The 24,588-nt window shown below is 41.8% G+C and overlaps 1 protein-coding gene across 1 annotated transcript in view; it reads left to right on the top strand.

The window, feature by feature from the left end:
- The first annotated feature begins 1,840 nt into the window (after positions 1-1,840).
- The window catches only part of RAPGEF4 (Rap guanine nucleotide exchange factor 4), a 222,504-nt gene continuing 199,756 nt past the window's right edge, over positions 1,841-24,588 (top strand). Inside the window, exons 1-3 of the mRNA XM_077829663.1 lie at positions 1,841-1,905; positions 18,856-18,998; positions 21,039-21,127. Of these exons, the coding sequence (XP_077685789.1) occupies positions 1,841-1,905; positions 18,856-18,998; positions 21,039-21,127 (297 nt within the window). The remainder of the gene's footprint in view (positions 1,906-18,855; positions 18,999-21,038; positions 21,128-24,588) is intronic.

Below are 24,588 nucleotides of genomic sequence, written 5' to 3' on the forward strand. Positions count from 1 at the left end.
TGGCAGGACATTCTGTATTTCAGCTGACTCAGCTGTCTGTGGTGTGGTGATGGAGGTTTGCAAGACAGTTGTGGCTCTGAAGGTTGCTAATATCTCTGAAATAATGGCAGTCTTTGAGTGAATGGGCTTCACAAACTGTACTGGTGCCATTGATGGCACACACGTGCCCATTATCTAAACCACTTCCCAAGGTGCACATGAATATGTGAACTGTTGATTGCTCTTCCTGCTGCAGTTGTCAGTCATGCTCCCTCATGGCATGGTTGCAATGCTCCCTCTATTTTTTCCCATGCATGTGCAGAATGAATTTTGTTATGTGCACCAATATGGAGGTGATGTGTGGTGAGGGTGGGGCTGAGGGGTTTGGAGTATGGGAGGGTTGGGGCATAAGGGGTGTGAGCTCCAGCTGGGGATACAGGCTCTGGGTTGGGGTCGGGGATGAGAGGTGTTTGGGGTGCAGGCTGCCCTAGGGCTGCAGCGGGGGAGAGGACTGCCCCCAGCCCTCTCTCGCTGCAGCAGTGCCTGGGCTGAGGGGGAGGGGTACCTCTCCCCTGCCTGCGGCAGGGCCAGGGCTGCAGGAGAGGCCCTTGATAGGTTGCTGTGCGGCTGCGCAGATTAGAGGGAACTTAGGTCATGGGCAATGTATTTGGCTACCATTCTCTCATCCCTCTCCAACATTCTCTCAATTGCAACTGCTTCTGTCAGTCCTGTTCCAGCATCTCCTTCTGCACTTCCAAGAGCTATTATGATCTGCTAGCAAAGTCCCTCTGCATCTCCTGGAGCAGTTTGTTGCAGGCCCTGCTTTGCCCCGGGAGGTTCGGGACCCTCTTTCTGACAGTCAATGACATCCTAGCAGAGAGCCTCACCTCCACTGGACAGAAGGCTCTGAAATGAAAAGCAACACTCCATTACTTTTCTGTCTGGGAGAAAAAATGAAAAGCTTCTCGCCTTTAACTTTCTGCCTCACACCAAAGAGAGTATTTCTCTGCTCAGAAACTGCTGTTTCTCCTGACTAAAACAATAGCAAATGCTTTACCTTGTATTTATGTATGCACCTCCCCAACCCCCTGAAAGCCAATTTTATTGTTACATAACTGGCTTTTATGAGTTGGAGATGTCTATGGCACCTCTCCCAGCATTGGGCTCTCTAGGTGGACTGGCCAAGGTTAACTGACTTGCTTTCCCCTGATTTGGGGCAGGGGGAGGATTCACCCAAACTGTAAACCCCGTAGATCATAGTCACATAGGACTGGCAGGGAGCTTGAGAGGGCAGCTACTCCAGTCCCCTGCGCTCATGGCAGGACTAAGTATTATCCAGACGGTCCCTGACAGGTGTCTGTCTAATCTGCTCTTAAAACTGTCCAGTGATGGAGATGCCACCTGACGGAAACCACTTCAAGCCCCTCGGTCCAGCTCCTCTGTTGCTGGGACTGGAGCGTGGGGGGCTGAGGCCCCACACAGCCCTGCAGCGCCTGGCGGGATGACGCGGCTGCCGGCGCTATAGGGTGGCTCGGTCCCTTCCCCTGAGTTTTTCTCACGCAAGGTGCCCGCCCCCCCCAGCTGTGTCTTTCCCGGCTGCGGGCTCCCCGCCAGCTCCGCTCTGCCGTGAGCCGAGGGCCCGCCCTGCTCAGAGCCAGCACCTGAGCCGCGGGCAGCCGGGGCGCGGGGCCAGGTGGCTCTGGCCACGCGGAGGCAGCCGGAGCTGCGGCTGGGAGAGCCCATTGCTCAGCGCGGGGAGAGGCAGCAGCCGCAGGCGCGGGGGAGGGGGAGGCAGGGAGCAGGGGAGGGGGCAGAGCAGCCGCCGCCGCCGCCGCCTGGGTACGCAGAGAGCCGGGCAAACATGGTCGCTGCTCACGCTTCCCATTCGTCCTCCTCCGGCGAGTGGATCGCTTGCCTGGATAAAAGGTACCAGCATCTTCCCGGGAGCGGGCGTGCGAGGGGGCCCCGCTGTGCCTGCGGCCTCAGCTCCCCTGATAAGCCCGGCTTACACAGGCGGCGTGCAGGTCGTAGGCAGCGTGCCTGGGGGGAGCCGTGGGGCCGTTCGGGGGCTGGGAAAATGCCCATAGGAAGGGTTGGTATATGCACCGGCGGGAGAGGGGGTGTAGTGCCACTGTAAGAGCCCGGCGGGTCTCGTTGCCGTGGGATTCTGGTGCCTCGGAAATATTGCACGTGGTGGAGGTGAAATGTATCAAAGTCCCCCCCTCCCCCCGGCCCGGGTTCCAGTGGTTGTTGGTCTAGGGCTGCTGCTGGCGTTGCATGGGTTGCCGAGAGGTGCAGGAGACAGAGGAATCAGTAAGCTGCACACGAGCATACCTCCAGCGCTGATGATAAAAACCTAGTGTGGGCATTATGGGAGAGGTTAAACCCCGCATTGATGGGGAGTGGGACTGTGGTCTAGGTCTTTTCTAGCTCTAACTTCTCTGATCCTAAATAACATAAGGGTTGGTGCACTCTCGGTTAATAGCTCCAGTGGATGCTTTGAATGACTGCATATTGGGATTACAGCATAAACCTTCTTGTGAAGCTTTCAGTTAATAGACTGTAATGGTCTAAAAGTCAACCCCAACTACTTGCCTTCTGAATGCCTAGGGCAGGTGAAACCCACCCATTAGGTTTGTTGTGTTCACAGGCCCTGTTCCACATGTGGATGAAGGTTTGCATGAAGGAATCCTATCAAGATCATCCTTATCTCCCCACAGATCTCCCTTCCATCATCCATGGGGGGGGGGGGGGGGGGGAGAGAAAAGGAGACCTCCATTCTGCTACCCCATTCACCAGGCTGAAAAAAGAAGAAGATCCTCACCACCCTAGACACAGATGAAGGACCCTTGGCTTGTAGAAACTTGTATAAATACAAGTTTTCTCTGCAGTCTCTTTAAAGAGCATATCAATGGACTGTAATTGTTCCCAAAACACTGACAGGATAATTTTCTGTTGGATCAGACTGTAGGCCTAGTAGTAAACACTAAACAGTACTTATAGTTTAACATGTAGAGTGACAGAAGGAGCCAGGGTAATTTAAAACTGAATGTAATCAGATTATCAAACCCAATTTTAAAAAAAAGAAGAATGGAACTTTAAATAGAGGTAGCAAAACATCTCAAACAAAATAATGTGTCTAAAATCTTCATGTTCCTCCTTGAGGTATTTGGCAAACTAGAACTAATAAAAAGCTAAAATGAGAGCATATTTTTAGCAAGTGAAGAACCTCTATAGTGACAAGTATATTACTTCATAGGGGCATGTGGGCTAGGATTACTGATGTTTTACTGCATTGCCTTGTTGATGACATTACTCAACACAGAGGCTAAACATCAGCATTTAGGAATAAAACACATAAGACATTATATGTTAATGTCATAAGAACAAAGCACAGGGAAAAGATGACAGTCAGAGGGACAAAAAAAAGTCACAAAATCCTGTTGTGTTAAGAATTTTTCATTGTTCCTGGACAGAATAGATCCTCAAGAAGAGGTGAACCCACATTCTTGTTGCGTTCTGAAATAATTTGTCTTTTAAGGAGCCTGATCCTGTTTTCATTGAAGTCAGTGGGAGTCTTGCCATTGACTTCTATGGGAGCAAAAGCAGGCTCACTCTCTTAGCATTTTTCCATATGTCTTATCTGCATATATCTCAATAAAAGGTTGCTAAATCTGTTCAAATGTGTTTTATGTATTCAACCTATGAGCAGTTCTTGTGATTTCTTTTACCCCAACGTGTGTTGTGAGAGAGTTCGAGACTGACATTTTTTTTCAAACCTTTAATTTTAAATGAATATACAGTATGTGTTCAGGGCAGGCTGAGTGTCTTTTATAGAATTCCATCATTTCACAAAACCAGAATACAGCTTTTATTCCTCTGTGGGTTTTAATTTGATTCAGGTATTTTTTCATTATTTTTTCATGCTTTGTGTGTATATAATAAGATCTTCTAAACTTTCCACAGTATGCATCCGATGAAGTGAGCTGTAGCTCACGAAAGCTTATGCTCAAATAAATTGGTTAGTCTCTAAGGTGCCACAAGTCCTCCTTTTCTTTTTGCGAATACAGACTAACACGGCTGTTACTCTGAAACCACCCTTTTTAATGATGTACAATGCTCACAACAATTAGATAACCCAAAGATTTCAGCTCTGTCATTATAATTCTGTGCTTTCCTGTGTGTTCGATATAACCTGCAGTGCCTTAGCTGACTGGTATGTTTGACTGCAGGAGCAGATCACAGAGCAAATCATGTAACTTTGCTATCCTGGTGTGTCAAGAATGTAATGATCTTGGCTAAGCTGTTTATGAATTATTTAGATATGAATGGGTGTTTTGAGGGCATATTGTACATAGGTACTTTTTGTATCTTTTGTTACCCTGTTAGACTTTAGGTCTCCATTATTTAGATCTAACAAGAATAAAATACCACATGTGGAACACTGATCTTGCAGTCCTTAATCAGGCAACATTTTCATTTATTTCACTACGAGTTAGACTAAGACTGCACTGTAAGATCAGGCGAAAAATTTGATTCAGGATTTCCCGTCTGGCTCATTATACGTATGTTTGGGACCTAGCCAGCTCTTTATACCCTTCGTGATAAATGCAAACAGGAGTAGCACTGATAGTGATTGTGCAGACAAACTAAAGTGGAGAACTGGGATTTTGAAAGGGGAATACATGGTGATAGAAAGAAGGTAGCAGAAAGAAGAATGATCTCACTGATTGCCATCCTGGGCAATGTATCATTGCCTCAAGGAAGTAAGAACTTGATTGGCTTGTACTTAAGCAATAGTATGGATAGATCAGGTGGGTTATGACAACCATGTTTTATTTCTTTTAAAAAATATTTTTTATAAGACTGTAAGGAAGCACTCTTGCTTTCTATGTATTTAAGTTTCTAGTCCAGTTTTATATTTATAATAATTCCTTGGAAGCAACATCACAATGTTTCGCCCAGTGTTTTCTAGTTTCCCATTTCATAGTCCGTCTTCTGACAATGATAAATAAAAACAGCTTTTCCTGTCTGTCCCCTAAGGCCATTTTACAACTATGATAATTAATATTAATATGGGCATACTGTAATGTTGTAGCCTCTTTGCATTTTATAAGGTGCTCTGCTTGAAAATATGCATGCCAAAGGCAGGAGTAGCAAGGTGCTTCAAGTAAACTCAAGAAGGTTTGTTTTCTGTAATCACAAGGTGTGGACTTTCAGTTACACCAGCTTCCATTTTTACATATACAGGATTACAGTTAATTCTGTACTTATCTTCCTTTCTGCCTTCCCTTCCTTACACACCTACATAGGCAAAGTGAGTACACAAGCATTATGTGCCTGATGGATCTTTTCATGGCACACGAGTGCACTAGCAAATGATGTGTGGTGTCCTCTCCTGCAACACCAGGGTTTTTCTTTTCTGGAGACATCTGGAAACCTGTCTACACTGGATGCATCTGCAGTTGTCTGTGTTGCTTCTTGCATATTGTTAGGTTTTGACCATTGAAGTCTTGTATTCCAAGCAAAAATCCACATAACAGCTTTCTCATCTCATTTGCTATTGCTCTCACCTTTCCCTTTGTCCTTGATACCCAAGGCCTGATTGTCTTTTATAGTAAGGTTTGTTTTACGCTGCCCTGGCAAACATGTTGGCATTGCCAGAGCAGTATAAAGGGTAGAGCTGGCTGGAAAATGAACTTTATTTACATTAATAAATTATTTTTTGGACTGTAAAAATAAAATCCAAAAACTGTGAAATGTTTCATTTTTCGTATTGTTGCTTTTTTTAAAAAAATCCCAAATATTTTCCTTGAAAATGAAAAATAGTGACAAATGTCAGTTTTGATTAAACCACATTTTTCAACAAATTTTAATTGAAAAAGTTTTAATCAAATCTAGTTAAGGAGCCTTATTTAAGGAGAACTGAGAATTGTGTCCTCAAAAACAAAGTGGTCATCAATGATCTTTCATCAGTGAGTTTTCACTATTCTGTTTTTCAATATTTTTTCACTATTTTTCACTATTCTAGAGGACATTATTTTTTTAATCATAGGAATGCAGGGCAGGAAGGGATCTCAAGGGGTAATCTACTCCATCCCCGTCCCCCACACTGAGCAATACCAAGTATTCCTAGACCTTCCTTGACATGTGTTTGTTCAACATGTTCTTAAAAATCTCCAAGAATGGGGATTCCAGAGAAAGGTTAACTGTTTTTTCAAGTTCACACAGTAAGTCAGTGGCAGAGACAGGAAGAAAACCCATGTCCCTGAGCAATCAGGCTTTTGCCATCTCCACGAGCTATAGAAAGTGCGCTTCTCAAACAATTACTTCAAAAAGCAGTTTTAACCTAAGCTGTTCAACTGCCAAACACCTATTGCTAAATTATTCTAAATGAGCAACAGGGACAAAATAAAGTACCAGCCCAGCTGCCAATAGGAAACATACAAAATAGCTGATATAAATTGAAAATCTACTGCCCAAAATGTGTATTTCCTAGAAACTACCATTCCCTACCCATGTTTATTCTTCACGCATTGAAATAAAATTCAGGCTCTCAGGTTTAGTCAAACTTGAAATTTGTACTTCATAAACTATTACATTTAAATTACTTGATAAATGTCAGACTATTCATTTAAAAATACTGGCCCTGATTCTCAACTTCCTCACTCCAGCGGCAGTGTAATGCATTAACTTCAGTGGAGTTACACAGGTCTCATGTCAACAGACCATAGAATCACAGATATGTAGGGTTGAAAGGAACCGCGAGAAGTTTTCACGTCCATCCCCCTGCAGTAAGGCTGGACAAAGTAAACCTAGACCTTCCCTGACAGGTGTTTGTTCCACCTGTTCTTAAAAACCTCCAATGGTGGGGATTCCACAACCTCCCGTGGTAACCTATTCCAGTACTTACCACCTTGATGGTTAGAAAGCGTTTATCTCCCTTGCTTCAGATTAAGCCGATTACTTCTTGTCTTACCTTCAGTAGTTATAGAGAACAATTGATCATCATCCTTTTTTACAGCCCTTAACATATTTGAAGACTTTTATTGGGTCCCCTCACAGCTTCTTTTTTGAGGACTAAACCTACTCAGTTTTTTCAATCTTTCCTCATAGGTCAGGTATTTTTAAACCTTTTATCATTTTTATTGCCCTCCTCTGGATTCTCTAATTTGTCCAGGTCTTTTCAAAAGTGTGGTGCCCGGAACTGGACATCGTACTCCGCTGAGGCCTCACCAGTGCCAACTAGAGCAGGACAGTTACCTCCTGTGTCTTATGTAATGACATTCTTGTTAATACACCTCAGAATATTATCCTATTTTGCAGCTGAATTACATTGTTAACTGGTATTCAGTTTGTGGTCCACTATAAGCTCTAGGTCCTTTTCAGCCGTACTACTGCCTAGCTAGTTGTTCCCTATTTTGTATTTGTGCATTTGATTTTTCCTTATCTTCATTTCATCTTGTTAATTTCAGACCAATTCTCCAATTTATTAAGGTCATTTTGAATTCTAATCCTGTCATCCATTGCGCTTGCAACCCCTCCCAGCTTGGTGTCATCTGCAAATGTTATAACTGTACTTTCTACTCCATTTCCAAGTCATTTAATGAAAATATTGAAGAGTACTGGACCATGCAAAACTCTTGTGGGACTCCATTAGATACATCCTCCCAGTCTGACAGAAAACTATTCATAACTACTCTAAGTATTTTCTTTCAACCTGTTATGCACCCATCTTATAGTAATTTTATTTAGACATTTCCCCAGTGTGCTTATGAGAATGTTATTTAGGACTGATACAAAATGCAAGATTTAATTTTCTCCTTGTTGTTTATGCATCTTGATACTTATTGTACATTACAGCTCGTGTTGTGTTACTCCCTTTATTCTGTTATCATTGTAACTGTATTTTGCATTATAGCAACTCTTAGTATTCTTACTAATTTTTCAATAGAGTTAATGCACATTAACTTTAATGGCTTTAGTGGATGATCTTTGAATTAAACAGCTGTCAAAATTTATATATGACCATGTAATCTTCCAGAAGTTATCTTATAGTTTCTGTAAAGTTAAAATATTTATTAACTTCAGCATTAAGCTAGACTATGTATGGGCGCAGGGGCAATGAGGATAAAGCTCTGTTCATGGATTCTCATGGCTGGAGTTTATATCGGAATATTTTTGTCACTAAATCATATTGTTCTGTTGTACATTTCAAACAATGTTTATCTCCACTAGTCTTCACATTAAAGCCCTCAAAATGTCTATTATAAAGCAAATGTGCCATTTAATGTAATATTGTCTAGCTCCACTCTGATCAGAAGGAATGGTAACTGTCTTTGAGCTCTAGTTCATATTTATGAGAGCTCGTGTTTAATTCAATGACATTTGATCTGTATTTTAGTTTTAAAGTGTGCATTATGTGGAATGGGTATTTTCACAAATGAAAGAGATAAGTTTCCTTTTAATTTTAATCTCTTTCTTTAATATGGAGTGTATTTGTCATTTTCCTAAAGGTAACCTTATTATGAAAAAATAAAACAGATCTATATTTTCCTGTAGTTGAAACTCTTTTCCTGCAACTGCTGCACTATTCAAATAATGAATTTCTACCTGGAGATAAATCTCTATGAATGTCATTACTCAACAAGTATATTTTTCTCTCGCAGTTGTTACAGCTTGAAAGCTGACCTTTGAGTTGGAAGAAAACGCTATTTATTGTTCAGCAGAATAGCCTGAGTGTATACGGTATTTGTTTCCATGCCAAATGGTTATTCAAGGGATACTGCCAAGTAGTTTGAACTTAATATGTAGCGTTTCAGTTTTGCAATATTAAAGGTGTTTGATACAAAATATTGTTTTTTATTGTGCTATTCCCATGCACTATTGTAAATCCCAAAACTTGAGTCCTGGGCTAGTGCTGATAAATCATTAAGTGAAAGTGGCTATAAAGAGACCAGTCTTGCTTTATTTATCCTGTTGAGTCAAATGGAAAACCTAGGTAAACAAACAGCATACTGGAAAAGAGCTGTAGCTCACGAAAGCTTATGCTCAAACAAATCGGGTAGTCTCTAAGGTGCCACAAGTACTCCTTTTCTTTTTGCGAATACAGACTAACACGGCTGCTACTCTGAAACCTTTTTTCAGAAAGACAGTCTCTGCTCTGAGACACTTACATCTAAACAACTGCGCTTACTGGTGTTTCCAATTCTCATGAGTTTATTGCAAGTCTTGTGATATTTGGTATTTTTCATAAAGCCACAGCTCCTGGAGTCATGTGATAGATGATAATCTTAGGGTGTGGGTTTTTGTTTTTGTTTTTTTATTTCCTGGTGATGGGTGTGTGTGTGTGGGGGGGAGCTTGAAAACATGAACCCTAAAGACTTGGAAACTGAATGCCAATTACTCCCCCCTCCCCCCGCTTTGTTATTTTAAAAACATCTGATGATTTTGGGAGGCCAAACTCATGACTTTTTTTAGTGCTTGGGATTGGCAGTACTGCCTCAGTAGGTGCTGTGCACCTCCTGGGAGGGGCTGAGTGTCCTCCATTCCATTAAAGTTAACACCATCTCCTGACATGACATCATATTTCAAGTCCCATCTTTCATTCTGTCCTCGTATACCTACCTCTCTCAGAGCATTTATATATCAGAGAGTCAAAGGGAAACATTAGGAGCCAGTCAGTGAGCCCCAAAACTGTCTGGAAGAGAAACGTGCTTCATTGTTCTCCGACTCCCACGTGATGTAGGGGACGGAGAGCATTCTCCTGCTGCTGAGATTCTGCTGCTGTCTTCTCCTTTCCTCCTCCCTGCCAGAAGGTGGTGGAAGTGGGTACATAGGGCACAGAGAGCAGCATCTGGTGGAAAAGACTACCCCTGCTGCTTTTTGCAGCTACTTCAAAGCAAAATATACTTTAACACCAATAAAATGAGCAGGGTTTTCAGCTGTAGTGGTTAGTTGTACTCGTCAGCTCATTCAGTTTGTGTTTATGGTGTTGGAAATAACTGTTGCAGTTTTAGCCCATGGAAGGACTAGTTGCATTTGTGAAGGACCCTGTTGTGTCATTTTTCTGTGTCTAACAGATTGTAGACTCTTAAGGACAAGGACTCTGATTTTTGTGTCTTGTACAGCACTGAGCAACATACAAATAATTAATAACAACACAGCCAAAATATTAAAATCTGTTTTCTGAAAAGTGATACATGCTGTACACTAAGGGAAATACTCTCCCAGATTATGTACAGCTGAGTAGGAGCATCAACTCTCCCTTTTTGTGTGGTTTTTTAACCTTGAACTTGAGTAGCTGTTTTTGAAGATACAAAATATTCTCCTTAAGTTATGCTTCTAAAGGACTTTTTCTAATGTCTGTTATATAAACTTCCTTGCAAGGAGAAATGTCAGGTATATTACCTGAGATGCTGATAATCAAATAAATCAAGGCTAAAATGTCTTTAGAGGAGAGAGATTGACATAATTGAACAGGGTTATGTCATTCGTAATGATGCTGTCACTTGTGTGTGCATGCTGTGAAGTGGTTATGCAGTCTAACCAGGCAAGAAACTGGGGAGAGAGGAATAAGAGGGTGGCGGATATGAAAATGTTACTGTCAGATAAACTCTGTGCCATTGTTCTGAAGAGGCAAATTAATTGTTATTTATTTATATTACATAATTAAAGTCTTCAGTGGATAAGCAAGGCAAGAGAGTGTATAGTGGACTGATAGGAAAATACAAAATTCTGACAATGTAATGCATGATTTCCTACTCTGATTTTCATCATTTTGTGTTGCTGTTTCTTTGTTTTGTTTTTTACAATATTGTCCATACTGAAAAATTGCATGGATTGGGGTAGTCAGAATCTAATATCATGAAGGAAGAACATCAAGGAGGCCTACATGCAATTTCCCTCATTTTCCAGAACGCTGCTCCTGAACTGACCCAGAGGAGTTGTTACAGAATGGCACAAGATACTTTCCATCCCCACCCGCCCCGCAGCCCCTCAGGCCCAGGATCAAAGAACCAACCCAAATCTTGAAGTGGGGTGCACCCCATAGTGGTGTGTTGTTGCATGATCTGTAGACTACCAGTCTGATATTTAATTTTTTTTTTATACTTTTCTATTAATGCTGAACAGTGCCAACCTTCTCTGCCCATTTGTGGCTTCTGGGCTTTTCAGAGCAGTCTTTATCCCATCCATGATGTGCTGTTGCTCAGCTGTAAAGTTCCTTACTGGGAAGTTCCCTGCATACTTTGGGGGACCTGGGGGAAATTGAAAAGCTGGCTCCCCCACAGAGATGTTTCAGTTGAGAGATGAAAAGCTGTATTGTTAAGCTAGCAATGAAGACAAAGTTCAACATTTCTTCATTTATATAACTTAAATTTTATTTTCCCTTTTTTCTCTAAGTGGGGCAACAGCTCAGCACTTCCATTGCATCCTGGATATTCACAAAGTTGGAAATAATCCTAGAAGCTACTATACTATTATCTTCAAAATAGAATGCTAAGGCTCAAGGTTTATTGTTTGCTTTGTTTTGAACAAACAATCGGGCAGTTGAAGAATTGGACAATAGTAGTAGGCAAACTGCTAAAACGATTAGGGTTTTAAATTTCATTGTTAGATAGAAATTGCAGAAATGCCTTGGATAGCTTCAGTCCAATTTCTGGGAGTGAAAACATTATGTGCAAATGGATTTGCAAATGGATTAAACTTTATTTTTAAGTGAAATTTTGTGTCAGAATCCTATGGTACATGGCAATGTATAATCTAGTGTAGAATCAGGACTAATAGTTTGGAAGTTAGAACAACAAATATCGGAAAGAATCAATATTCAAATTTAATTAAATTTTTAATGTCAGAAGATCACCCTTCTCACTGATTTGAATCGTAATTACTTCTACACATTTAGACATGCTCTCTTTTGGGCTGTTTATCATTCTCTTCCATGAGGCATGCCAGAAATTGGCTGAGAAATACTATGTGCAAAATATAATTTCTGCTATGTCCAGTCTGCACATTGACGCCACACAACTAGACTTAACTGAAAAATACTGTATGAAGAACTAGTCTCCTGCTTTTTCTGGCTATGATGTTTTATCATCCTACAAATAGATTGTGTCAATAAACATTGGCTGCTAATGATTACAAATTCTCCTTTGTGGACTTAGCCAAGCATTTCTCAGGTGGCAATTTCTAAATCGTGCTACCTCCGCCTTTTTTTTTTTACTGCTTTGCTCTGTGACCATAGTTAAAGATAGGATGCCCTAAGAGAAGTAAAGCATTGCTAGAGTCTGTCAGGTGAAGTGTTTCTATTGCATGTCTTGCAATGGTGGAATGGGATAGTACACAGAGCATGCTGCGCTTCAGAACTGTAGTTAATGTGTATTGTAATACTCCCCTTCATTTGTCTTTTTGGGGAAGGGGGGGGAGGATGAGAGGGCATATTATATTCTCATTATAGCATTTACATTGTTTTTCCTAGTTCTCACTTCACTCCATTAAACTCTTTAAAGCAATGGTTTGTGGACCACCGATGATCAGCAGTGCATTGCCAGATGGTCCATAGACCCTCTTTCTCTCACATTGGTTGAAGAGTCTGTCTTCAAGTGGTGATGCTATCTGATAGTTTTAGCCCAGTACAGGACTCTTTAAGGTTTGTTTAACACAAAGAAATTCTACTTCGTATGTTGTATGGGTGCTATGTCTTTTCTGTGCTGTGTTTCTTTGGTATAAATTCAGACAATCAAATTTAGAGACAGCATCAGTGTTTGTAGATTTCAAGGCCAGGAGGGACCCACTGTGATCATCTAGTTTAATATAACACAGGCCGTAGAACTTTCCCAATATAATTCCTAGAGCATATCTAGGAAGGGCAGCAAACACACGAAAAGATATAGATAAATGCAGAGTGACATGAACAGATTAGAATGCAGGGACTGTGAGGAGTATTGATTAAATGTGAAGACCGACATCCTGGTACAGGAAATAAAAAGCGCATAGATACAAAATGGGGGAAACATAACCAAGCAGCTGGGACACCATAATGACACCCAGATACCATGGTGATGAGCATGGTATAAAAATTCAGGAAGATGGAGTACATATCTCATTAGAGCAAGATTATTTTCATATTGTTGACTGAAGAGCATTTTAATTTTACCCTCATGTAATCAAGCACCATAGTTACCTCAGGGAAAGGATGGAACTGGAATTGATGGAGGGGAGGAGAGATTGAAGATGTGGCACTTGACTGCCTAGATTCATGGATTTTAAGGCCAGAGGGACCATTAGGATCATCTAGTGGCTCTCAACCAGGGGTTCTCTTACCCCTGGGGGTATGCAGAAGTCTTACAGGGTGTACATCAACTCATCTAGATATTAACTTAGTTTTACAACAGGCTACATAAAAAGCATTAGCAAAGTCAGTACAAACTAAATTTTGTATACAGACAATGACTTGTTTATACTGCTCTACATACTATATACTGAAATGTAAGTACAATATTTATATTCCAGTTGATTTATTTTATAATTATGTGGTAAAATGCGAAAGTAAGCAATTTTTCAGTAATAGTGTGCTGTGGCATTTTTATGTCTGATTTTGTAAGCAAGTAGTTTTTAAGTGAGGTGTAACTGGGGGGTGGGGTGGGGGCGTACGCAAGACAAATCAGACTCCTGAAAGGGGTACAGCAGTCTGGAAAGGTTGAGAGCCACTGACCTAGTCTGACCTCCTGCATAACACAGGCCACAGAACCCCACTTAGTAATTCTTGCATCAAGTCCATAACCTTTGTTTGAGCTATCATGTATATCTTTTAAAAAGGCATCCAGTGTCAATTTACTTCTTAACCTTCACTGAAATTCTTTTTTATCTTCTTACAACAGTACTACTGTCATCAGTTCACAACACTATGGCTTCAACAGCAGGGGGAATATTTTGTCTTCAGCAATGGAAGAACATTGGTGTCACAACACTAAATTATCAGTGTTCCCTTTTAGATTGATATGAATGAGCCCTGCACTTGAAGCATAGAGCTAAACATGATTGGACTTACATCTGCTATTAGTTTTTCTTTCCTAATTACTGGACCAATTATTAACTTTCTAAAGACAGTTTTACAATAGTACTTAGTTAGATCTAACATTAAAACCTGCTTTATTTATTAAAATCAAATCAAATCTTCAAGCCCTTAATAAGATACGTTAAGAAAGGAAGTTAATTTATTTTATACTGTATTGACATTGTTCCTTGCTAGGCAGCTTGTACTTAGAGAATAGATAGATTGTTAATATTTAATTTCATGATGATTACTTTGTTAAAATACTTAAGCAGTCAGTGTAATCAAACCTGAGTTTCACTGGTGTTTTAAGGAATAAGTAATTGAAGGTATGGCCCTTAACTAGCTCCATTACAGTTTGCTATTAAGTCAAATCATTCATCCTTCGAAAACTAGTGCTATTGTTATAGTTTATAAATGCTTAATAAAATTAGCTTAAGTAAAACTACCATTGTCATTATTGGACTGAAATTTGTAGAGATGTACTAAAGCTGTGGTGGAGCTCACCATGCTTCCCCTTGCCTCAGTGCTATAGAAGCCCCACTGTAGAATGGGCATTGTACAGAAATTTGTGTGCGGTTACAAAGGAGGGTGTAGTTAAGGCAGACCCCTCACATCCAAAGTAATACATCTAGGAGCAATGCATGCAGACTGCCCCCAGAATAGGGGACTGTATTCTGGAAAGTAGTGACTCTGGCATGGTGAATAACATGAGCTTGACATCAGCTCCCAGTCCTTAGCTGTGTCAAAAAGAGTGAATGTGATCTTTGGATATATAAATGGGAGTAGTGAACAGGAGCAGAGAGGTGACTTTACCTCTCTGAACAGCACTGGTGAGACTGATACTGGAATTCTGCATACAGTTCTCGTGTCCATATTTTAAAAAGGATGTTGGAAAAACTGGAGAAGGTGAAGAAAAGATCTACAAAAATGATCTGAGGCTGAAGGAAATGCCTTGAGACTTAAAGAACTCAGTTTGTTTGTCTTATCAAAAAGAAGATTGAACAGGTACTGACCATCGCTGCCTCAGAGTTCTCCTCCTTCCGTGAGGTATAGTATGATGACCTTAGGACGCAACAGGTGAACACTAGCTTTGTTGGAGGAGAGAACTTTCACTGGAACTAGACCAAGCCTATGGCATTCAGAGCCAGACAGAATAAGAGTGATCCCCCACTCATTGCATTCTGAGCCAAATGTAAAACCCATCTCTTTGGCTTGTGGCAACCATTTTCAACAAATGAGCATTCTCACGCTTTGTCTTTAAAAAAGTCCAACAAAGCGTTAAGCTTGTTTCTGCTATCAGGGCTGGAAGAAAGATGTTTCTTGTTCTTACTTTTCATGAAAGGTGCTCAGATAACAACGGTAGGCAATTTTTAAAAACCTAGATGACCTGCAAACCCTTCTTGCTTGTGTCTTGTCCCTTGATATCAAACAACAACAAAATACTAAGGCTATTTGTTGTAAACGGACAGTCTGCTGGTCCCATATGGAGCCCACTGCACTTCAGTGGGGCTCTCCAGGGATGCAACAGTCAACTTACATATAGCAAATTGTGGGATCAAGGCATTAAATATTTTGAAGTAAATTTTCCCCAGCACTATGCTTTCCCAACCCCCTGATACTGTCCTCTGGTTTGTAAGTAGAACTGAGTGAATGCTGCAAAAAATAAAATGAAATACTAATTTGACTTTTTAAGCACATTTGCTTTGATTTGGTGTTTATTTTTTTTTGTGCCTGTGTAACCTACCAGTGTTTCCAACACGTAAGGAAGCAAACTACTAGAGGCAAAATGACACACATTTATTTTAAAAATTGAGAAAGTGACTTTGACATGAAGAGTTTAGGGCTTCTTTGGGAAAAGTGTGCTGTGCTGAAAATTATGATCATTGTCTGTCTTCCCTTTCCTTGTCAAGCTTTGCTGTCCTTGTCAAGCTTTGCTGTTAATGTTGGGGTTAATGAAAGAAGTGAGCTGGTGTTCCAAGTGCCAGCATAGTGTAGGTAGAGATCTAGTATAAATGGATTTTAATTCTGTTTTCAAGCTGCACTTCCTAATATCCTTAAAAGCATTTTGACAAGAGAAGTAATACTTCTTAATAACTGGCAGCTAGTGCAAAGATTAAAAAAAAATAGGGAGAGTGAAAACCTTGCTTGAAAGAATTTAAAAGGGAGCAGTTGTAATTGACTGTGGTTTGAAGAAGGAAAGAGGATATACCTATGGTAGTAGGTAAGAGGATAATGCTATGATGTAGAAGCAACTGTATACACCATAGAATTATTACTCTCATATGTATTAATAAAGGTAAATTGGAGTGTAAATGAGTTTAGAGGATTTAATCCCTCCCAGACACAGTTTAATAAGAAATTGAGGGCCAGTGAGACAAAGTGAGAGGGATGTGGTATTATATACCTCACTGGGGCAAGCACTGGTGCCAGCATTGAATGACCAAAGAGGAACACCAGAAATCTCTTTGCAGGAAGAGCACTTAGGCTGTGAACATTGCATTGTAGTGAAAGAGGGAAACAAATACATATATATATAAATTAAACTAAACTCTGTCCCTTTTTAACTATTTCCATGTATTTAAAAGAAATTAGCAAAATTAGCATTTTGGTAAGTTAAATTAACTGATTTTTGGAAGCACTAGATTCAGTGGGTAGACCTGAAGAGCACTGAAAATGATTAACATTTTCCAGACCCCTTTGTAGAAGAATAATTTGAGCACCTGAATTTCCAACATAATCTCACAGAAACATTAAAGTGGCCATACTACATCAGACCAGTGGTCCATCTATTGCAGTATCCCACTCTAAAAGTGGTCAGTTTCAGTAGTTCCACAAGAAGATGCAAGAAACCTTGTACTGAATCTTCCATAATTGTCCTTCTTAATGCCTTCCATTAGTGGTCGGTTTATTCTCTGAATTACAGAGTTTTATAACCTCATTTTAAAATGCTCTAGTAAAGTAAATATGGCTGTTCACATTAGCCATGTAAATGTCAAATTGTTTTTTGAACCTGCTAAGCTCTCTCTTGAACTCACTGGCACAAGATGGCATTGAGCCCAACAGTCTTGCCCTACCTCCAATTATTTTCACTCCCAGTTGCAGGATACCTTTTATTTCGGCTGTATCTGTTTAGAGATGGTGCACTTTCGTTTATTTTATTTTTTTAATGAAGTGATTCGTATCCAGCTTACGTAACTTGCATGCTTTTATACAACAGCATTTTATTTTTCTTATACAAAGAAAAGGACAGAAGAGGTGGAGCAGAGGGATGGATTTCTTGGAATCATTTGTGTTTCTATATGTATGCAGAAAACTGAGTTGGAGATTTAGAAGTGCCCAGTAAAATCTAAAAGAGCATGGTTAGCCAAGCTTCTTTGAGCTTTGATAGCACAACTCCCAGATGCTCCTTGTGGTCACCCCAGGTGTTGCTGAATACAGCAGTGTCATCTATGTATGCCCTATAATTCATTTAACCCTCTGTTGACCAGTCTCTGGTTGCACCAGTATTTACCAAACCAAAAGGTAGTACCGTAAATTCATAGAGCCCTATATCAGTGATAAAAGCTGATTTTTGTTGTGCCTCCCTCTCCAGAAGGGATCTGCCAGTAACTTTTGGTTCGATCCAAGGTACTGAGGTACTTGGCTTGGCTCAGCACTTCCAGCATGTCATCAATTCTTGGCATGGGGTATGCATCTGTTACAGTGACAGCATGGAGTTTCCTATAGTCTACACAAAATCTTACAGTGCCATCCCTTTTGGGGCCAAGACCACAGGGAAAGCCCAGGTCAGATTCCTTAATCACCCACAGGTCCAACGTGCTTTGTATCTCTTCCCGAATTTGCTCCTTCACCTTGCCAGTGGCCCTGTATGGCCTGGAAGGGGCGGGGGGGGGGCTTAGCCCCTTTTTTGAGGATTCTGTGGGACAGCAAGTGTGTCCTCCCGGGTTTGTTGGAAAATACCTCACTGTACCTTTGCAGCATTGACAACGCTTCCCCTTTTTCAAGTGGTGTTAGCTCACTACAGATTTCCATACTTTCCAAAGTTGACCCATCTTGGCATTCAGCCATCAAATCAGTGAGTGGGTATGCCTCAGTTTCCCCTTCGACACAACAGATCATGTTTACCCTGGCCACTCAACGGTGATAGGCCTTGAGTCTGTTTACATGTACCAGTTGGGGCACAGTATCATCAAGGGGCTTTTTAACTTTATAAGTGTCCTCCATCACCACTTCCACCACTTTAAAGGGCCCCTCCCAGGATTTTTGCATTTTGAACTTTTTTGCAGGGCTGAGTACCATGACCAAATCTCCTATGTCAAAAGTGCATTTACAAGTATTTTTATCATACCACGCCTTTTGCTTGGCCTGACTGCTCTGGGGGTTGTTGTGGACAATTTCCATAATGTCTTTCAAACTCCCTTCTGAACATACTCAGTCACGGGTTCCTCCCTCACTGTGCTTGATACAATGGGGATTCAGTTGTGACTGAGGTTGTCAGGCACTATGATGATAATAATAAAGTTGGATACAGTGGTTAGGTATTTTGATTATTTGGAATGTCTGCAAGGTTGTTGATGCACCTACAACCCACATTTAATGGGCTCACAAATATTAAAAAAAAATTTAACTAATAATCTTAGTTTTGGTGTATGTGGGTGGCAATTACCTGTTTCTGTAATGACAGGTTTCAGAGTAACAGCCGTGTTAGTCTGTATTCGCAAAAAGAAAAGGAGTACTTGTGGCACCTTAGAGACTAACCAATTTATTTGAGCATGAGCTTTATAAAGCCCTTATGCACCATTCTTTTTTTCTTCATGCAGACCATTGGAACGTTCCAGTGAAGATGTAGATATTATATTCACCCGATTGAAAGAAGTGAAAGCTTTTGAGAAATTTCATCCAAACCTTCTCCAGCAGATATGTCTCTGTGGATACTATGAAAATCTGGAAAAGGGAATCACATGTAAGTTGTTATTTCATAATATATTTGACTTTTAGTAAGTCAAGGTTTAGACCAGGATTCCCTTCTAGGGAAAGATAAGGCAACAGTATATATGGGGAATCCTGTTGAAGAAATCTACCTTGCTGGGACAGAGTTGATTGAACTGCTATGTGACATAATGCAGTTCTACTCTGAGTCCCTGGAGGCAGTGTTCTCTAGTGGATAGAACACTGGACCAGGACTCTGCCACTGGTTGGCTGGGTGACCTTGAGCAAGTCATGTCTCCTTCTGGTGTCTCCATTACCCTGTCTGTAATTGAGGATAATGATGCTTGCCTCCTTTGTAAAGTGCTTTGAGATGTATGGATGAAAGTATGTGACCTGCAGTCACCTTGTTAATACAGAAGCCCTCAATCTTGCAGCAAGTTGCCAATGCAGCATTAGCTTGCGCAGACTTTTAGAACAGAAAGGATGCCACAAAAATACAAAGACAGCAAGCAGTAAAAATGACAAGTTATTTGTCTAAAATTATTTTCAGAGAAATACATCCAATAGATTTATATTATGTACACAGCATGAACACAATTTAAAGTAGGTATTAACACAAAAATGGTGATCTGTGCTACAAAAATTATTCACACAAACATTGATCTATTTCTTTTGTAGGCTTGTGTGCCTTTGCTTGGTCTCTTACAGTCATAAAATGGATTTATTGTTTTTTGTTTTTGGTATACATCTAGTTAATGTATCTAGACCAGAGGTGGGCAAACTATGGCCCACGGGCCACGTCCGGCCTGTGGGATTGTCCTGCCTGGCCCTTGAGCTCCTGGTCGGGGAGGCTAGCCCCTGGCCCCTCCCCTGCTGCCCCCCCTTCTCCGCAGCCTCAGCTCGCCATGCCGCCAGCGCTCTGGGCGGCGGGGCTGCGAGCTCCTGCCGGGCAGTGCAGCGGCGTGGTTGGCTCCAGCCGGGTGGCGCAGCTGGCAGTTCTGCTGCTCTGAGCACATGGTAAGGGGGAGGGGGCGAATAGGGGGTGGGGGCCATGCTGTTTGGGGAGGCACAGTCTTCCCTACCCAGCCCTCCATATGGTTTCGGAACCCTGATGTGGCCCTCAGGAGAAAAAGTTTTCCCACCGCTGAACTAGACCCATTCTAAAGCACCCGTCAATATAATACATACATCCTCTATATTTTACTTTAATATTAAATAACATGAAATAAAGTGGATTCTCAGCATAAACTTTATTAAAGCACAAGAGAAATCCACAAAAGTAGCATTGTAGATAAATATTTTAACCGTCTTTTCTGAAACAGAGTTATAGGGATCATCCTCATAAAGAGAAAAGTGAATTATCTCCTGGTATTTCTCCTGATAAGGGTATTTTCTAAATATCTTTATGTTGCTACTATTTTCTGATTCCCATCATGAAAAATAATAGAGAATAGAAACCAAAGAGATATGGATCTCACTATAGTATAAAGTTCCATTTAGGAATGGTTAATAAAGGGTTAGCAAATGATCAGTAGGTGTTATAAGCATATTACAGATATAAATAGAATGTGTTATAAATTATTATAAGCCATGGTTATAAGCAACCTACTGATCTGTTGGACTGTATAACTATCTAAAAAAATTGATTAACTATTTATTAAACATCTGTTAATCATTTATTAACCTTTATATTAAAATTCTTTTTATAAAGGCGTGACTGCCGAGGAAATCAAGAAATATTTCAAATTTCAGAGGCACCGTGGTAAACGCAAGTTCAGAGAACCTTTTTATTAACTAGGATAGCAGGAAAAGGCAAAGCAAACAAGAAAGGTGGCCTGAAACATTGCTATCTATTTCCATTTGTACTGAGATTCTGTGTATGGATACCCTAAAAATGCTATGCTTCAGTTTCACTGGGTATCTTAGCAGATAGATAAATAATCAGATGGGGTCTGGCGAATTCTATGGTGCTTGCAGTCAGTACAGTAATACAGCAACGTGAAAGTGATGTTTGTCAGCATTGTTAGATAGGCTTACAATAAGAGTGTTTATTTACAATATTTCATCTTTCCAGTATTTCGTCAGGGTGATATTGGAACAAATTGGTATACTGTTTTGGCAGGATCACTGGATGTTAAAGTTTCGGATACAAGCAACTACCAGGTAAAATACAACTGTTCTTTAAAACAACCCAGTTGCATGGCACAAAGACATACTGTGAACTACATATAGGGCTAGATGACAATGGTCTGCATAGTGTCAATCGTTTGCTCTTTTGTCCGTCATAAGCATGCTGGTGTTGTCCGCGTTTTCTTCTGTTTAAGTTTACTTTTTGTCTCTCTGCTCCTGTAGGAGGCAACCCGTGTTCTTGATTTAGGGGAACTGAAATTTAATAATCTGAAAGAGGATCTGGATGTAAAATAGGAATCACCACAGTCTGTCATATTGTGGGTTTGCATGAAGTGCAGCTCAAGGTCTAACTTTTGAATTGAATTCCGTGGAAAATGTTTATTTTAGTCCTTTACTTAAGAGGTTTAAACTGAAGCCACAGCCATTGCAGTTTGTTAATCCTGACTGTCAGGAAGCAAAGCCTGCAGAGCTGCACGCTAATGAGCACAGCTGGCCTGTAGTAAGCTGCCTGATTGGTTGGAAGAGTCAGCAGACCAGCTCTTAAGCCTAGCAGCAGTTTAGTGGCTGCTCGAACTATTTGCCCATGGCTGTGCTAGCTTCCTCGTCTGCTTGCTCACAGCCTTGTTTCTGCTTTATTCCAGCCATGATTTAGGTTTGTCTCAGCCCTGCTCCTGCCTTGGCCCTAGCATTGCCCCTGCTTTACCTTGCTCCAGGTAACCTGGTCCTAACGCTCAGCTAGGATTGCCAATTTTCTGATTTGCAGAAAACCAAACACCCTTTCCCTGCCCTGAGGCCCTGCCCCCTGCTCACTCCATCTCCCTCCCTTCCCTGTCGCTCACTCTCCCCCCACCCTTGCTCTCTTGCTCATTTTCACCGGGCAGGGGGTTGGGGTGCAGGAGGAGGCAAGGGCTCCGTCTGGAGGTGTGGGCTCCAGGGTGGAGCCAGGGATGAGGGGTTTGGAGTACAGGAGAGGGTTCCAGGCTGGGGTAGGGAGTTGGGGTGTGGGATGGTATGCGGGCTCTGGACTGGGGTGCAGGCTCTGGGCTGGGGCCAAAAATGAGGTGTGGGAGTGGGAGGGGGCTCAGGGCTGGGGCAGCAGTTGGGGTACGGGCTCCGGGAGGGAGTTTGGATGCGGGAGGAGGCTCAGGATTGGGGTGGGGGAGGGAGCTCAGGGCTGGGGCAGGGGGTTGGGGTGTGGGCTCTTGGTGGCACTTAGGCGGCGGGAAGCAGTGACATGTCCCTCTGACTCCTAGGCACAAGGGCAGCCAGGGATCTCCGCACTCTGCCCCTGTCCACAAGCTCCGCCCCCACAGCTTCCATTGGCTGCAGTTCCCGGTTGGCTGCAGCGGGTGGCTCCGCGTGGCTCCTGGAAGTGGCCGGCATGTCCCACTGGATTCTAGGCACAGAAGTGGCCAGGGTGGCTCTGCGCGCTGCCCCAGGCAAAGGCACTGCCTTGAGCCCCGGCTCCGCAGCTCCCACTGGCCAGGAACTGTGGCTAATGGAAACTGTGGGGGCAGCTCATGGAGACCCCTGACCCCTCCTGGGCCTAGGAGCCAGTGGGACATGCCGGCCGATTCTGGGAGCCGCGTGGAGCCGTCTGCAGCAGCAAACCGGACTTTTAGTGGTCTGGTCAGCTGTGCTGACCAGAGCTGCCAGGGTCCCTTTTTGGCTGGGTGTTCTGGTTGAAAATAAGACACCTGGCATCACTACCCTCAGCTCTGATTCCAGACTTCTGACTTGGGCTCTGATTCTAGGCTTTGGCATCTGACCTCTGACTCTATGGGCTCTGATTCCTGGCTACTGATTCGAGCCCCAACCACTGGTCCTGACTCCAGCTCCAACTGCTAGACATGACCACCATTGTGTCTGGTCTCTGACACTGATTGCACACTGCAGCCTTCACTGTAAGATGAGGAAGCTATTGTAATAACATCAGAGTATTAGGACTGCTGGTGTGCTAGACCAGGCACCAAGATATAATGTATGTGCAAGGTATGGAGAGAGGAGAAGCAGTAAAACACTAGGTAAACTTAGTAAATTCTCAATAACTTGGCACTCCTGGAAATTGCAAAATCTAAAGTTTATATTAAACACATAAAGGAGACCTTTTCTCCCAGAGTGTAGTCAACACATTGAATTCTCTGCCTGAGGAGATCCTGGAAAAAGCCACATATAGAGCTTATTTGTACTGGTTTTTTTTTTGAATTCGTTGTTTCTTTGTAGTTACACTGTGTCAAGGTTCCTCCCCCACTCTGAACTCTAGGGTACAGATGTGGGGACCTGCATGAAAACCTCCTAAGCTTACTTTTACCAGCTTAGGTTAAAACTTCCCCAAGGTACAAATTAATTTTATCCTTTGTCCTTGGAATAACCACTGCCACCACCAAACTCTAACTGGGTTTACTGGGAAACGTAGTTTGGACACGTCTTTCTCCCCAAAATCCTCCCAACCCTTGCACCCCACTTCCTGGGAAAGGTTTGGTAAAAATCCTCACCAATTTGCATAGGTGACCACAGACCCAAACCCTTGGATCTGAGAACAATGAAAAAGCATTCAGTTTTCTTACAAGAAGACTTTTAATAGAAATAGAAGTAAATAGGAGTAAAGAAATCACCTCTGTAAAATCAGGATGGTAGATACCTTACAGGGTAATTAGATTCAAAACGTAGAGAATCCCTTTAGGCAAAACCTTAAGTTACAGACAGAAATAGTCATTCTATTCAGCACAATTCTTTTCTCAGCCATTTAAAGAAATCATAATCTAACACATACCTAGCTAGATTACTTACTAAAAGTTCTAAGACTCCATTCCTGTTCTATCCCCGGCAAAGCAGCATACCAACAGACACACAGACCCTTTGTTTCTCTCCCTCCTCCCAGCTTTTGAAAGTATCTTGTCTCCTCATTGGTCATTTTGGTCAGGTGCCAGCGAGGTTACCTTTCGCTTCTTAACCCTTTACAGGTGAGAGGATTTTTCCTCTGGCCAGGAGGGATTTTAAAGGGGTTTACCCTTCCCTTTATATTTATGACACACTGACATAGAGGTACTACACTAGTGTAACAAGTACCTTGAGCCTGTGTGGCTTCCCCAGTTTGAAACCCGTCTGAAACCAGTTCAGGTCACTTTTTGCAGCTATGTGTCATGTACTCTCGAAGTTTGCACCAATATAGCTACATCAGTGTAGCTACACTAGTGTAAAAATTTTAGTGTAAACAAGCCTATGATAGCTGGGGTTCAAGAAGAAAAATCACCTGACAATTCCTTGGACACCAGTATGTAAATTGATACTTTAACTATGGTGATTCTTGCTACTGTGCCCAGAATTCAACTTATTATAAAAACTGAGGTTGGTAAGGGTTTCCCCCCATGGCATATTGGGAGGGTGGGGTGTTCACCTTCTCTTGGAGCACTGGGTCATCTGTGAACTTTAGTGAGTATATCTCACCTGCAGTGGATGGGAATAGGCCTCTAACATTTCCATATTCAATATAA

The sequence above is a fragment of the Eretmochelys imbricata genome, chromosome 11 (assembly GCF_965152235.1).
Source record: "Eretmochelys imbricata isolate rEreImb1 chromosome 11, rEreImb1.hap1, whole genome shotgun sequence".
In the NCBI taxonomy this organism is placed as follows: domain Eukaryota; kingdom Metazoa; phylum Chordata; order Testudines; family Cheloniidae; genus Eretmochelys; species Eretmochelys imbricata.